At 38.0% G+C, this 15,321-nt stretch overlaps 2 protein-coding genes across 3 annotated transcripts in view; one reads left to right on the plus strand and one right to left on the minus strand.

Moving 5' to 3' along the window:
• The window catches only part of LOC143498995 (NLR family CARD domain-containing protein 3-like), a 31,087-nt gene extending 25,794 nt beyond the window's left edge, over positions 1 to 5,293 (minus strand). Inside the window, exons 1-6 of the mRNA XM_076993927.1 lie at positions 5,222 to 5,293; positions 4,464 to 4,571; positions 4,087 to 4,350; positions 3,463 to 3,517; positions 2,905 to 3,109; positions 421 to 2,215 (exon numbers count right to left, since the gene is read on the minus strand). Of these exons, the coding sequence (XP_076850042.1) occupies positions 421 to 2,215; positions 2,905 to 3,109; positions 3,463 to 3,517; positions 4,087 to 4,350; positions 4,464 to 4,513 (2,369 nt within the window). The 5' untranslated portion in view covers positions 4,514 to 4,571; positions 5,222 to 5,293. The remainder of the gene's footprint in view (positions 1 to 420; positions 2,216 to 2,904; positions 3,110 to 3,462; positions 3,518 to 4,086; positions 4,351 to 4,463; positions 4,572 to 5,221) is intronic.
• A 1,069-nt stretch (positions 5,294 to 6,362) lies between these two features.
• LOC143498984 (uncharacterized) lies at positions 6,363 to 12,167 on the plus strand. Of its 2 annotated transcripts, XM_076993904.1 has the most exons (14): positions 6,363 to 6,890; positions 7,012 to 7,089; positions 7,791 to 7,919; positions 8,172 to 8,425; positions 8,872 to 8,955; positions 9,048 to 9,092; positions 9,197 to 9,249; positions 9,411 to 9,483; positions 9,612 to 9,673; positions 10,079 to 10,157; positions 10,265 to 10,479; positions 11,128 to 11,391; positions 11,599 to 11,753; positions 11,931 to 12,167. In XM_076993904.1, exons 2-12 carry the CDS (start codon positions 7,077 to 7,079, stop codon positions 11,309 to 11,311), a joined length of 1,191 nt encoding a protein of 396 aa, XP_076850019.1. In that variant the 5' UTR covers positions 6,363 to 6,890; positions 7,012 to 7,076; the 3' UTR covers positions 11,312 to 11,391; positions 11,599 to 11,753; positions 11,931 to 12,167. The 2 variants fall into 2 exon arrangements, with proteins under 2 accessions (XP_076850019.1, XP_076850020.1); XM_076993905.1 differs by lacking the exons at positions 6,363 to 6,890; positions 7,012 to 7,089 and adding an exon at positions 7,098 to 7,256.
• Positions 12,168 to 15,321: the final 3,154 nt, after the last annotated feature.

Below are 15,321 nucleotides of genomic sequence, written 5' to 3' on the forward strand. Positions count from 1 at the left end.
CAATTTATTATTGGGGTGTTTGTTATATGTGTAAATAAAATGAAAAGATATTACCACATTTTCTTTCACAGTAGTATGGATGTGGAAGTCTGGAGATGGAACATGTATAAAACACTTGGGGCAGAGCTGTTTTACAAGTTGTGTTCTGCAGGCTCTATGTAGTCTCTCTAATGTTCTCTCTCTTTAATGTAGTCTCTCTAATGTGTCTCTCTAATGTTCTCTCTTTAATGTAGGTTCTCTCTCCCCTTCTCTCTCTCTCTCTCTCTCTCTCTCTCTCCCATGTTCTCTATCACGTTAATGTAGTCTCTCTACCCTTCTCTCGCTCATGGTCTCTCACTCTTCTTTTCATTTTCATAGACCTTCTGAGTCAAGAACATCCAGTGTTACATCCTCTGTTAACCTCTAAATGCAAATACTCACATGGCTTTTCTGGATGTTTTGACAACTGGCAGCAGTCTCAGTAGACATTCATCTGATGGGTCATATTTACTCAGGTCAAACTCATCTAGCTCCTCTTCTGAGTTCAGCAACACAAACACCACAGCTGACCACTGAGCAGGAGAGAGCCTGGCTCCACGCAGGCGAGTGTCATCTCCTCTGCTCAGGTATGTTTGGACTTCCTGCATTAGAGAATGATCATTCAGTTCATTCAGACAATGGAACAGATTGATGGATTTCTCTGGAGAGGGATTCTTTCTGATATTCTCCTTGATGTACTTGACTGTTTCCTCTTTGCTGTGAGAGCTGCTTCCTGTCTGTGTCAGTAGACCTCGTAAGAGAGTCTGATTAGACTCCAGTGAGAGACCCAGAAGGAAGCGGAGGAAAAGGTCCAGATGTCCATTCTGACTCTGTAAGGCCTTGTCCACTGCACTGTTGAGGAAGTCAAAAGAAGATATTGATTTTTTTAAAAGACTGAAAAATCCAGGTTGTTGCTGTTCTAGCACATTGGTGTTGGTGGAGATGAAGGTAATAAACACATATAAAGCAGCCAGAAACTCCTGAACACTCAGATGTACAAAGCTGAACACCTTCCCCAGCTGTAGACCAAACTCCTCTCTGAAGATCTGAGTGCACATTCCTGAATACACTGATATTTCTCTGACATCAATGCCACTGTTTCTCAGTTCGTCCTCATAGAAGATCAGATTGCCTTTTTTCAGCTGTTGGAAAGCCAGTTTTCCCAGTGCCAAAACATGTTTTCTAGTTTGGTGAGGGTAAGTGTCACTTTTCTGATCATACTTTTGGTCCTTGTGTTTGATGTGAAAGATCAGGAAGTGTGTGAACATCTGAGTCAGAGTCTTGGGGATCTCTCCACTCTCTGCTTCACCCAACATCCTCTCTAGAACAGTGGCTGCAATCCAACAGAAGACTGGAATGTGGCACATGATGTAGAGGCTTCTTGATGACTTCATGTGTGAGATGATTCTGTTGGCCAGACTCTGGTCTCTGATTCTCTTCCTGAAGTACTCCTCTTTCTGAGGGCCACTGAACCCTCGGACTTCTGTTACCTGGTCAACACACTCAGGAGGGATCTGATTGGCTGCTGCTGGTCGAGAGGTTATCCAGAGGAGAGCAAAGGGAAGCAGATTCCCCTTGATGAGGTTTGTCAGCAGCACATCCACTGAGGTCGACTCAGTTACATCCCACAGGCCATCATTGTTCTGGAAATCTAGAGGAAGACGACACTCATCCAGACCATCAAAGATGAACAGGATTTTGTAGTATGTATAGTCAGTTGGTTTTAATTCACGTGTTTCTGGAAAAAAGCAATGAAGAAGCTGCACCAGACTGAGCTTTTTCTCCTTCATCAAATTCAGCTCCCTAAATGGAAGTGGAAATATGAAGAGAACATCCTGATTTACATTTCCTTCAGACCAGTCCAGTATGAACTTCTGCACTGAGACTGTTTTACCAATTCCAGCCACTCCTTTAGTCAACACATTTCTGATGGCTTTGTCTTGTCCTGGTAAGGGTCTAAAGATGTCACTGCATTTGATGGATGTCTCCTGTGTTGCTGGTCTCCTGGATGCTGTCTCAATCTGTCTCACCTCATGTTCATTATTCACCTCTCCACTCCCTCCCTCTGTGATGTAGAGCTCTGTGTAGATCTCATTCAGAAGTGCTGTGGTTCCATGCTGTGAGATTCCTTCATTAATTTTCTGACATTTTTCCTTCAGTTTGGATTTGAGCTTTCTGTGGCAAGCAGGGGCCAGTTCTAATAAAGAGGAAGACAACAGCACACATGTTAATCTGTTTTAGGATCAACCATAACAGACACTTCTCAGGAAATACAAATAAATACATCATTATGAATAGATTTGTATTCCCCATAGATTGGACATACTAATTCAGGTGATAAATCTTCAAGGACTGTAAGTGTTAGATATCAGGATTAAACCAGTGGCTGTATGATACATTATTAAGTTGAGAGATGTCGGATGGATGTCGGTAACACTGAATGATCAGCAATTTGAAATGCAGAACACAGGGTTCATGGAGGAAGTCATTATACCAGTTGAAGTTCCACCACACACACACACAATAGTCACCTGACTGAGGAGACCTACAACTAGCAGACTGGACATCTGAGAGACAATGGGGGGAAATAGAAAACACACCTGTGTATGACATCATGAGACAGTGACCTGTGGTCAAATCTGATTGGTCAAATCTCAGTTCTAAAGAATAACAATGTATCCTCAAAACATTCTACAATCACATGACAACAGTGATAAATTTAGGAAAGTCTTGAGTCTGCACCTGAGCAGACTACACTGAAGGGAGGTCAACTGAGGACAGACCAACACTGATTTAAAATCCTCGTTGTGAACTGAGATTCACCAACAGTGTCCTCCCTCTGAAGTAATAAAGTGATGTGATGATGTCTTGACCCAGAGCTCTTACTGGTCTGTAGTGTGTTAGCGAGGTCTGTCTGGTTCATGTTTCTCAGGACGTGCAGTGTGATCTTCAGCGCCCCCTCTCTGACACTGCTCTGATCCTCCTCATCCTCCACCTGTCTCTCAATGCATGCTGGGTAATTTGGACTCAGTAGATTCTTGAATCTCTTCAGCTCATTTTTCACCAGAGAGATGATTTTGTGCTCCAGCTCCTGAATAAACAGTATCAGTAAAACTACAGTGTTACACACAGATGATTATAACACAGGATAATCCATTAAACATAAGAGAGGACTGAACTGAGAGGGACTGGTGATTCTGTGAATATTCTGATTTATTAAAGTAAATATGCATCATATTAAAGTTTCAATTGTAGGTCGTTTTATAAAGCCATAACACAATAGCTTTATAAGTTTGATTCATCATCAGCTAAATTACAAATAAGCATTAAAGTAAAACATAAACCAGTAAAGCCAAAGAGTCTCATCATGATCTGTGATGTAAACACACTCTAATGATAAGACCCTTCTCCCACTCACACAAACGCATACACACACACACATACCTTGAATACTGGCTCCAGTTTGTCTTTAGAAATCTTTACAGGTTTCTTTTCAGCACTGTTGATAAACAGAACAACAACTTTATTGGACAATCTACATTTTATAGACAAAATACACATTACATTCATGAATATGTTACACTAATAAACAAGTTACATTCATGAGTACATGTTACATTCATGAATACATGTTATGTTATATGATGATGATGATGATGATGATGATGATGTGATACATGTGGAATAATCCAACACACTTGAACATGTCACGGTTCACTGGGCTCCCAGACTGAGGGACACTGAACCCAAATGCTGTAGTGACAGTAGAACAAACACAGAGAACCTGCACCTGACTTTAACACTGGTGATGTAGAATAATGTTTATGTGAATGGGGCCTCACCAGATACTTTATTAGAAACACCTTTTACCTGTACACACTGGACACCTTTTTAGAAAAAGAGAGTCAATTTCTTGAATTTCTGTGGCATGTTTACACTCGTAATTGTGATTCAAATTGTAATGCTGTTCTTCACAAAATAAACACACAGCTTTACCGGTTACTTCAATAATTAAATATTTAGAAGTCCATGCTTTGTTAAACACTCTGTCACTAATGTATAACTCACTGTAGGTCAGAGGTCACAGGTACACTGCTGAAGTTAGGAGTATCACCCATGGACCAGTCACTCTTCATAGACACACAGCTGGGTACTGGAGATGATTCACTCTTCATAGACACACAGCTGGGTACTGGAGATGATTCACTCTTCATAGACACACAGCTGGGTACTGGAGATGATTCACTCTTCATAGACACACAGCTGGGTACTGGAGATGATTCACTCTTCATTAATACACAGCTGGGTACTGAAGGTGCTGCTCTCTTCACCCTGATGAAGATGAGGAAAGTGTTGAGTAATTACATCCTTCACTACTTCTCATTTATGCTGGATATTCCCTCTTCCTGTTTCCTCAGATTAAGTGCTGATGTAAAGCTCCTCACTTTGGGTCAGAGGTTCCTCCTCCACTGCTGGAGTTATGAAGCTCCATCATGGAGTTGTTCCTCTTCACACACACACAGCTGGACACTGGAGATGCTGCTCTCTGCTCCCTGTCAACAGTTCATCATAAAGAGGAGGAGCAGGACACTGAAACACTGATTATAATGAACCTGATGTCACTGCAGTATGATTCAGTCCCTCTTAAACATACAACACTGGTGCATCGGTGTGTGACATATGTTGTCATGACATTAAACATAGTGGTTAAATGATCAGTACTGTCCAGCACTACATAGTTAAAACCAGTGCAAATGAAATCTGAACATAGCCTAGTTCAGGATTAACCAAATACATTTGCGGATCTGCAATCAAAACAGATCGAAAGAGCATTTTAACAACAATCCCTTCAGCCGCACATGCGCGTATGTGTAATGTAACGTTGTCGAAACATCATATCGACAAGACGTTTTACCGACGATGTACTTAGAAATGACCGTTCAGGAGATGACCGTGAAAATAGAAGAACGTTGTATTTCAGACCAAGACATTTATGTAGTTCGACCAGACACTTCCGTGATGAAACAGGGCGACCCGAAGTCCATCTACACCTGTGCACTTTCGCTTTTATGTGACGACAAAAAACTTTATACAAAACGCGGTTTAAAAAGTAGCATAACTGGGAAAAGTAGGAGAACCCAATGTACATTACTGTCATTTAATCCGCAAGCCAGTAAGTGATATTGAAGGGTAATTAACTTACAACGAAACAAATGACCGTCTGCTCTTCTGTAGCGGCGGGGAGTGACGTAGACGCTTTGTGACGTACTCACTTTGCTTTAGTCACTTTCGATATCGACTAGTCACAGGAAGTGAAGTCGTTTAGGTGATGAACTATGGCAGTATGGCAGGCCGATTTAACATATAATGGGCTTCGTCTGATTATCTGTAATTACATTCTGGATATCTAAATATTAGTTTTGACTAGTAACAATTACAATTTGACTATCCGGAATAACAATTCAAGATATCTACATTTACATTCTACCTAGTAAGAAGAACAATTCAAGATATCTGCAATTTCAATTTGACGGATCAAACCGGCTTTTAAGATATCTAAAATGACGTCACTGGATTCGTCATTTTATGAGTCACACATCCGTAATTCTTATTCAAGATATCTCTTACGTAATTATGACTAGTCAAAATGACATTTGTAGATATCTGAATTAAAGAATTGCGTGCATTATGCCCCTTTTGTATGGCAAGCCGTTTTAGCTTTTATTCGTATTTTTCTTGATATCAAGAATGTAATTCTTACATGTAAAAATTTTATTTTTGATATCAGGAAAGGAATTCTTACATGTAAAAATTAAATTCTTACTAGTAAATATTGAATTCTTACATGTAAGAATTACATTCTTGATATCAAAAATAAAATTTTTACATGTAAGAATTCATGACTTTTCCAATTCATTTTGAATGGGGGAAACATTTTTACATGTAAGAATAACATTTTTACTAGTATAAATTAAATTCTTACATGTTAAAATTGTATTTTTACATGTACAAAAATCTTTTTCACATGTAAGAATTAAATTTCTACTAGTAAGAATGCAATTCTTACATGTAAGAATAAAATTTTTACTAGTGAAAAATCAGAATTGATTTTTTACTAGTAAGAATGTAATTCGTGATATCAAGAATTATATTTTTGATATCATTAATTTAATTCTTACATGTGGGAATTAAATTCTTACATGTAAAAATGTATTTTTTGATATCAGGAATTACATTTCCGATATAAAAATTTTTATTTCTGATATCAACAATGTAATTCTTGATATCAAAAATTGAATTTTTACATGTGAGAATTCTTATCTTGATATCAAAAATGTTATTTTTACATGTGGGAATTTAGTTTTTGATATCAAGTATTGAATTCTTACATGTAAGAATAAAATTTTTACTAGTACACGTTTATGCAAATGAGTAAATGAAGCGTCTGTTTTAAACCTATCCAATTGTGGCCTGTTGTCACTGTCTGTGGGAGTGCCTCCAAAGATGCAAGGTTGCCAAGTCTGCATCAATCAATCAATCAATCAATCATCAGTTATTTATATAGCGCCTTACACAACCTGAGTTGACCAAAGCGCTGTACACAATAGAAATCAATAATCAATTTGTATGATCTTAAAGATAACATCTGTGTGCAGTTGGTAATGATACAACTTGCAAATAATTCGATGTTGAAAGCCATCCTAAATACGTGTGTTTTAAGTTTGGCTTTAATTATTGGCAGATCAGTGATGGAACGTAGAACAGTAGGCAAGGCATTCCACACAATAGGACCTGCTACCGCGAAAGACCGATCACCCCACTGCTTACACCTAAAAGCTGTCTTTGATATTTGAATCGTTTATAATAAAAGGGTAATGGTTTCTATACATTAATAAAAGCTTTTCATGCTTATAATATTATATGCATTTATGATAGCGTGTATTCTTTTAGCCTTTTGTCTTAAAGAACTTTTAATTTTTCCACTCGGAGCAGGTTGTCTGGCAACCATGCTCCCACTGCGCTAATGATGGGATGTCGGTAATTAGCCATTTTGCAATATGTCAGGTGGAGGTGAGAATCATTCCAACACAGAGCACTCTACAGATTTTACAAGAGTATATAGAGCTGTTGCGGCAGCAAGAAGACAACTGTCCTCTGGCAGAAACACGGAATCAAATCTGTTGTCTAATGTACGGAGCTCATTTCCCGACGCCGTCGCAACAGTTCTATGAATCTAGGTAGGTTTGCTAGCTAGTCAGCACAAATCCAGTTATGGCAGCTTACATTAGTTAGCTTTGACAAATCCAGGGGTGGGTTTCCCGAAACGTTCGTAGCGCTAAGTACTTCTTAACCTCGTACGTTTCATACGAGGTTAAGAAGTACTTTTGCAAGACTACGCGCTACGAACGTTTCGGGAAACCCACCCCAGGTCAGTTAGTTAGTTAGCGCGAATCCACATATTTTAGCTTAGTTAACACAAATCCACGTATTTTAGCTAGTTAGTACAAATCCACATATGATCGCCAAAGAGCGAGCTAATATGTTCTATTTCTTGGCAGTGTTAGCTATGTTCATTATGTCTGAATATAACCAGTAAATGGAGGTAACTTTAAGTACAATGTTTAACGTATAAGTAAATACACTACAAATGGATCCTTATCTGTGATCTGTAGCTGGTGAGCAAAACTGACTGAACATGTCTTATGGTTATTACAAACATGCCTATTATGTCATGTGTCTTGCAAGAGCAAAAATAATATTATGAACAACAGGTGATGGACGTCGACGTGGGAGAAAGCCTGGGCTTAAATGGCAGGTGAAGCTTTTCTTGTTAGAGGATCCTAACCAAACCACTATACCCAGTTCACAGGATTCAGAGGAACTTGAGAAATCTGGTTTAGGTATGGTGATTTTTGTTTTCTTTTTTATTATCAGCAATATTTTTTGATACACTGGTACTTGGGAATACCACTATGATTTGCTACAATCATTCATTCTGCTTTACATTACAGTTAACATAATAGTAGAAGGAGTATACAATAATATAATGAGTAGAAGCTGTAATTGATTACATGAAAGTGTAAAGGCATTTAGACTTTTGTGTTGCTCATGTTGTAACATTTCCCTTTACTAATCCTGTAATCTTTTTACAGGAAGCGGGAACAGTGACTTAGGTCATGAGCATAAGACCGTTGATTTGTCATGGTCCTTGGCAGAACTCAATACATTCATCTGCCAAAGCTTTGAGAGCGTAAGCCTAAATGTGACCGGCTTTCGTCTTGCCAGAGCTACAAAAGCAAAGAAACTGCTAGTTGTCCAGGCCAACTCCGTCAAAGACTTGAAGCGACAAATTGGAAGAAGCAGACTTTATATACTGCCCAATTCAAACTTATCGCTATCCAGACAGGTGAGTTCTGATTGATTACATTGCATCTTATATTAAAGTGAACTTTTAATATGCAAAACTGTTATTCAGCAGCTTCGTATTAACATGTGTCAGTGATCTGTTTTATTTTGCATGAGCAACTTGATTATGAAAATACTGAAAATGTTCATGTAGGATGGAGAATCCTTGAATGAGAGTAGTGAAGGAAGATCAAGTGTTAAGATGGAGTCCAGTTCTTTCACAGCTATACCTGGTAGAAGCTAAGTCAAGTACTAATATTTATTGAAGGGAACTTATTGGGAAATATTCCATAGATTAGGAATATTAGGATATGGGTAGTTCTCAGTCAACTAGTGGTATACTTTGTAGTTGTTTAACCTAATTACTGGTATGTTGAAATTTGATTTCTTAATTCCTTTATGAGGTAAATATCTAGGCATGAAAAATTATTGAAATAATTCTTACAGGTCTCTCCCAATGTGCATTCTGAAATGGTTAGAAGTGCAGTGACATCAGTAGAGACTAATATTGTTGACCTGACAGATGAGGTGGTAAGCTACATCTATGAACACATTATATTGACATTTTATAAATAATGTAAATCTGTAGAAAAATGTATATTTAACAGTGCTGTTTGATGTAGGATGGAAATAGAGGCTACATGTATGTAAATGCAGGCACTCCTGAGGTAATTACATATTTGCTTGAAAAGTTTCATGCATTTTCTTTTTATAAAAATGTAAATTATTTTAAAACATTTTTTGTTTGTTTGTTCACCATCCGTTGATTCAGGTGTTCTACAGAACAAATCAGCCAGTTGAAGGAGAAACAACTACTCAGAACCGGTATTGCTCATGTTCAGATTGCAGTGTTTTTTTACGTCTATTACATTCCTATTACTAGTTAAATTTAGTTGATTGTAAGAATCTTTTGATGTTATTTTAACCTATATTGTTTTTCATCAGAGAGTGCAGGCATTTCAATTTTTTTGTACCCATCTCAACAGGACTGGCCAGTCTTTGCTTTCTGAGAGTACACTGGAAGAGACACTTGTGCATTATCCAGTGGCAAGCTCTCCTGTGAGTCCCAGTTATGAGAGTATTTAGACACACATTGATACCCATGTTTATTACTTGGTTAGTAAATATGCAGCAGGTCTGCTTTGTGTTTATAATGCAGACTCCTTTGTTATGTCAACCTTTTCAAGCAGATGCACGGGAGCTTTCCAGCAACTGTAGGAGTGTCCCACAGTCAGTTCACAGCAATCAGGTTCTCAAACATTTATTACTCTGAGACCGTTTTACTCACTTCCATTGGAGCTATAAAGGTTATCATTGTTCTTTGTGAACTGACACTAAAACATTGAAATTCCATATAATTGAAAGAGCACTAGGTGTAGTGTTATAACATTCCCACTAAACATCAGTAACTTAATTTCACCTATCTATGTTTAGAGAGCTCACTGTTTCTAAATAATATGGAGAATAGTGGTCATTCACAGATCAGTGTGAGATTTGTCTTTAGCTTTTACAGAAGCCCATGTCTTCTGAATCAAAGTTTAAATGTTTCTGCAAAACTGAAGTTAATGTTTTTTGACGCACCATGTGTGTAAATGGATGTAGATCTACATATAGCAACATGGGTTTTTGTTTTGTTTCTTTTTTGCACGTGCAGTGAGATATTACTAGACAGTGAACCTGATGAGGACACCCAAATGCTGTCGTCTCCAAAACGTCCATATAGTCCATCTAACGTGAGTTGAAAAATGTCGCTTTATCCACAGTGCATGATTGCATGCTAGAAGAAGTTAAACTGAAATTTAAGGTTGCTTCTGTTATGGTTATTTTTTCTTGTTTAAAGGAAATGGAAAACCTTGCTGATATCATTGGAGAATTCAGGAGGGAAAACATCAGTGTGCATTCTACACTGATAGTTGTGGCAAGAAGGAGGCGAATTCTACACAGTGCCATCACAGCTCTGAACAAGGGCTATTTTGATTGGCACAAATGTCCACAGATTGAATTTGTGGGTGAGATGGCTGATGATTTTGGCGGGCCTACAAGAGAATTCTTCAGGTTGGAGTTACATTACCATTAATTAAGTCTTCTTTTTGTTTTGCACGCGTCATACTGGAAAATTATCATTTAAAAAAGTTATGAATTATAATTTTTAACCATCTAATGTACAGTGACCACCTTTTCATTTATTTCATTCACGGTTATAGTGGCATTAGGAACAAGCAGATAATTTTTATGGACATATTGCTGAGAAGATTAGATGGAAATGATATCATATGCAAACCCATATGAGCTTGAGAAAAGCTCTGATGTATAAAGTGGGGTTAAAAAATAAATTAAAAGATGTAAAAAAAACAAAGCAACCACCAAAATTGCCCCATCAGAAGGGCAATTGGAAGGTTAAACTCTGACCTTTGCCTAAATAAATGCACTTTACTTGCAAGTGTAAGGAAGAAATACATGCAAAACCAGAGAAACTGGTGAATTAGCAATGGTTTATTTTATCATTGTGGAGCATCAGTAGTATTTTAAGCATGCCCTCCTAAATGGTGGGACCAATATTTAGGACCATTAGATAGAAAGAATATTCTTTGCCATTTTCTTACTGTTTTACTGGAGATGACCCAGTTGTATGTTTTATTGAGTTAATTTTATGCTGTATTTTAACATTTTTTATGCTGTAATTTTCTTCTTGTTTCTTGGTAGGCTTTTAATGGCGGACGTGCAGTCTACTTTGGGCATTTTCGAGGAACAGCCAGGCAACCTTTTTTTTTCTTATGATCAGGCAGCCCTAGAAAAGGGAAAGTATTATACTGGTGGGAAGTTGATTGCCTGGTCTCTGTTGCATGGGGGACCAAGCATTAAGGCATTACATCCCTTTATCAGTTAATGTGTGGTCAGGCTCCAGATCTTGAAGGATTTGATATTGCCAGCTTGCCAGACAAGTCTGTGCAGGACAAGCTTCAACAGGTATTCTGACACTATGCAGTTTTTTTTTTTACTTTGTTGTAATTTTTTTAAAGAGATTTTTAACATCTTTGCAGAGATTAACTGAGGGGAGAAAAATATCTTTAAATATTACTAATTGTTATTCTCATCAAAATATTACAGTATATAGAAATGTAAAGATATAGACAGGAGTTTGTTTCTCTTGTTTGTCTTGTGTTGTCTTCTTAGATTGAAAAATGTAAAACTGAGGAGGACTGGAAAGATCTGCAGGAGAGTCTGGGTGATTGTATTGCAGACTGTGGTGTACCAGGGATATATGAAGCCAAAGTTCTTAATATTCCACAGATCATCTAACAAATTGTGAAACATTTCATCTTTCACAGGTATTATTCCTAGAGCTGTCCTGGATTCAATGTGTTGTCCTTTAATAGTAAATAAGATTTGTTGACTAACATTGCTTATTGATAACAATGGACAGATCCTTACTAACTAACCATCCTTCCATCTAATTATCACTATGCACCATTTTATTTTAATCATTTATTTCATTTATGTTTCAGAACTGCAAACATGGTGGAGCAGTTTAAACAAGGGATCAACTCTTGTGGTAAACTTTGGGAAACTATGGAGAGATACTGGAAAGTATTTCAGTGCCTGTTTACACATACAGAGGAACAACTGACGAGCAGCCTTCCGATGTCTTTTTGATATCTTTTGGAGTGATGAGGGGGCAAACAACAAGGAAGTGGAAGAGGACACTATGTTTGCATGGGAGTGTCTTCTCAACAGTGTGCAAGGTCAAAATCCATTGTCACACAATTGTCATTATGAAATTGATTATGCAGTTATGTACTTTGTCTTAACCTGTAACGTTAATATAATAGATGTGTATTGCTATGTTAAAAAAAAAAGATCAACATGAATCTTATTGTGGAGCCACCTTTAAAATACAGTGCTTACGCCATTAAATCTGAGTCATGGCATTAAAAACATATTCCTGTTTTGGCGTTTATGCAATTGTGTGTCTGTATTTTAACAGAAAAAGAAACTCCCTTCACCTTTTGAGGACCTACTGGTGTTTGTCACAGAAGCAGACGCAATACCACCTCTTGGTTTTCCACAGCGACTTCAAATCCAGTTTTATGACCAGGAGGAAAGAGGAAGTCGTTTTCCTTATGCTTCAACTTGCTCTATGACACTGTTCCTTCCCCGTGGTGTACAGAATGAAGGGGAGCTACTTGATCTGATGACCAATGCTGTACTTGGATCATTTGGATTTGGAAAGGTTTAGGTTATATCTCAAACATGCTTCAGCCGGCTAGAAAAAGAGAGACTGAAATATTTCCATATCAAGTTTCACAGAAATTTCATGTTTGCAATTTTGCAACAAAAAAAAGTGCTGTCTAAGGATTCAGTATTGAGCCTGTTTTAGATATTTAGGCATTGGATTGCTGACACAAGTTGTTGAGATAAAGAATATTGGTCTTTTTTTCTTTTATTTTTCACATTTTATTTGACATTTGTTTAGCTTTGGAAGAGTTTCTGTATTGGCATTACAGTTTTACATTTTTGTCACAATGTACATGTCAGAAGAACAAGAGTTAAGTAAATCTTTATTGTAATTAACATGGCTTCTCTATGTAGTATGATTGAGTTTTCCATTTTTCTTCAATCTGTTTATTGTTCGCTTCCCAACCAAGGACTACACATTGTTGCTGTATATACAATATTCTTGTATATGTTATATACCTAATATACATTTTTTATACAGTCTTCACAATCTTCTATCAAACTTGTAGTTAAGAGGTCAGAAAGCATTAGGCTGAAAGCATAGTGGTGATCTCTCTACAGCAAGTTACGTATTTGTCTTTTAGGTCTGTAATTCCTGTGAGAACATCCTGAAGAGTCCGTTGTTGTTCTTGATTAAGACCGATGTATGGTCGACTCACTACTACTGCCTGGTCAAAGACTTCCTCTTCGGCTTCTAACTGCTCCAGCTGCACACCATGTTGTGCCAACAGTATTTCCAAGTTGTCCTCACTGTAAGGATTCTCACCAAAGACATTGTTGATTGCAGTGCTGTCTACTTGCTGGCTGCCAATCATGCCCTCCAGCCACATTTGGTTAGGGGTGTGAGAATGTTCACTGTGCATGCTGTGGTTGTTCCATGCCTTCCTGAAAGTTTCAAATCTCTCTGTAATTTCTGGAAGATACACTGTTTGGAGTGAGTATTTATGTATTTCATTGTCTGGTTCCAAAAGGCCTTCATCTTCATAAGAGTAAAACAAGTTGTAATAGTAATGGATGACTTGTGTGAACACATCCCTCCAGAGGCGTTCAATTCGCTGATTGTGAACTGATAGCCCAGTAATGTGGCTCCCTCGTCCTTCCCCATTCAAAAAGTTCATTAACAGTGCTACCATTGTATTTTCACCCCCGTGGTCTGATCTGACCCTTGATGGAAGTCCATACCAGCAACTTGCCCTTACAAAGTGAGCTAGAACTGTCAGGGCAGTGTTGTCTGTACTGGCAGTCAGGTAGGTGATGACCCTTGAATATCCATCTATACCACCATGTATCACAATACCCCAGCTGTAAAAAAAAAAAAAAAAGACAGGACCATTTTAATACTAACTCAGATTTATTGTTGGGTTATCAGATGATTAAACCAAATTAATTACTCAGTTATATAAAATTTTACCCAGTGTTGGAAAGTAACGGATTACATGTAACGGCGTTACGTAATCAGATTACAAATTATGAGTAACTGTAATCCGTTACAGTTACTGCTTCAGAAAGTGGTAATCAGATTACAGTTACTCTGCTAAAATAAAGGGATTACATTGCGGTACTTTCCTATTTTTGGTCTTCCAATCCAACACTGACAAAACGCAATCACATTCACATAAATCAGACATCAGAATATCAGACCCTCCAGAAATTCGCAATGTTGCGATTTGCAACTTCAAGCAAACCCCGCAAATTCAGGGCGGTGAAAACCCCGCAAATTTGACCAATCACCGATGTCATCTTGATGTGACGTCGACAAACTGCCGCCTTACTTCCGTGTATACGTTCAAGAGGAGCAGACTGAAAGCAGCATGAGTGAGGCGAACGTTTCACACTTGCCGACGAAAATAACGGCAAAAGATTGGGAAAAGCAGTATCCCGGTACACTACATGATAGCGGGGGTAAACTGGTTTTTTTTTTGTTTTCAGTGTTTTATTGTTTCACAACGATGGGTTCATACATGTATTTCCAACAAGTTTAACATTTCTAGCACCAGCCCATCCACTCCAAGTGATTTTTCATAGTCTTTAAGAGACGGAAAGTCAATTTCAGCCACCGAGCTGTTGCACTTCGAGGGATCATTTCAAGAAAGTGAGAGGGATCATTGTGCATTCTCTGTCCCAACACCTGTGCTTCAGGGGGCGGGGCATACAATAACTTGAGAGGGATCATTCCTGCCCAAACTATTTAATACCACATAGAGTAAGAGAAATAAAATCATTGCTTGAATTGTTAAAACCAGGGGTAAAACACAGGATAAGAAGCATAATACCCATAGGGAGACCCAAATAAATAAATAAATGGACAATAAATACATGGGTAAATAACAGGGTTGCCAACTCTCAGGCATTGAGTGTAAGACACACGCATTTGACAGTACACACACACACACACACATACACACACAACAGTACACACACACACACACACAACAGTACACACACACACACAAGATAATCAAAGACTAAGTCGGTGCACATTGCCATGATTCACCATCATGCCCCACCTAAGCGAGCCTGCAGCATTGACTTGACCTGTTCATATGTTTTTTTTTCTTTATTTTGTCTCCACCTGACTAGAATAGAAGTGCTTCATAAAATTGTTTCATAAAATGGTTTCATAAGTATTTTAATAGGGTGATTGAAAAGGCTGTTTTATGT

This window comes from Brachyhypopomus gauderio, unplaced genomic scaffold (assembly GCF_052324685.1).
Source record: "Brachyhypopomus gauderio isolate BG-103 unplaced genomic scaffold, BGAUD_0.2 sc128, whole genome shotgun sequence".
NCBI classification, from domain to species: domain Eukaryota; kingdom Metazoa; phylum Chordata; class Actinopteri; order Gymnotiformes; family Hypopomidae; genus Brachyhypopomus; species Brachyhypopomus gauderio.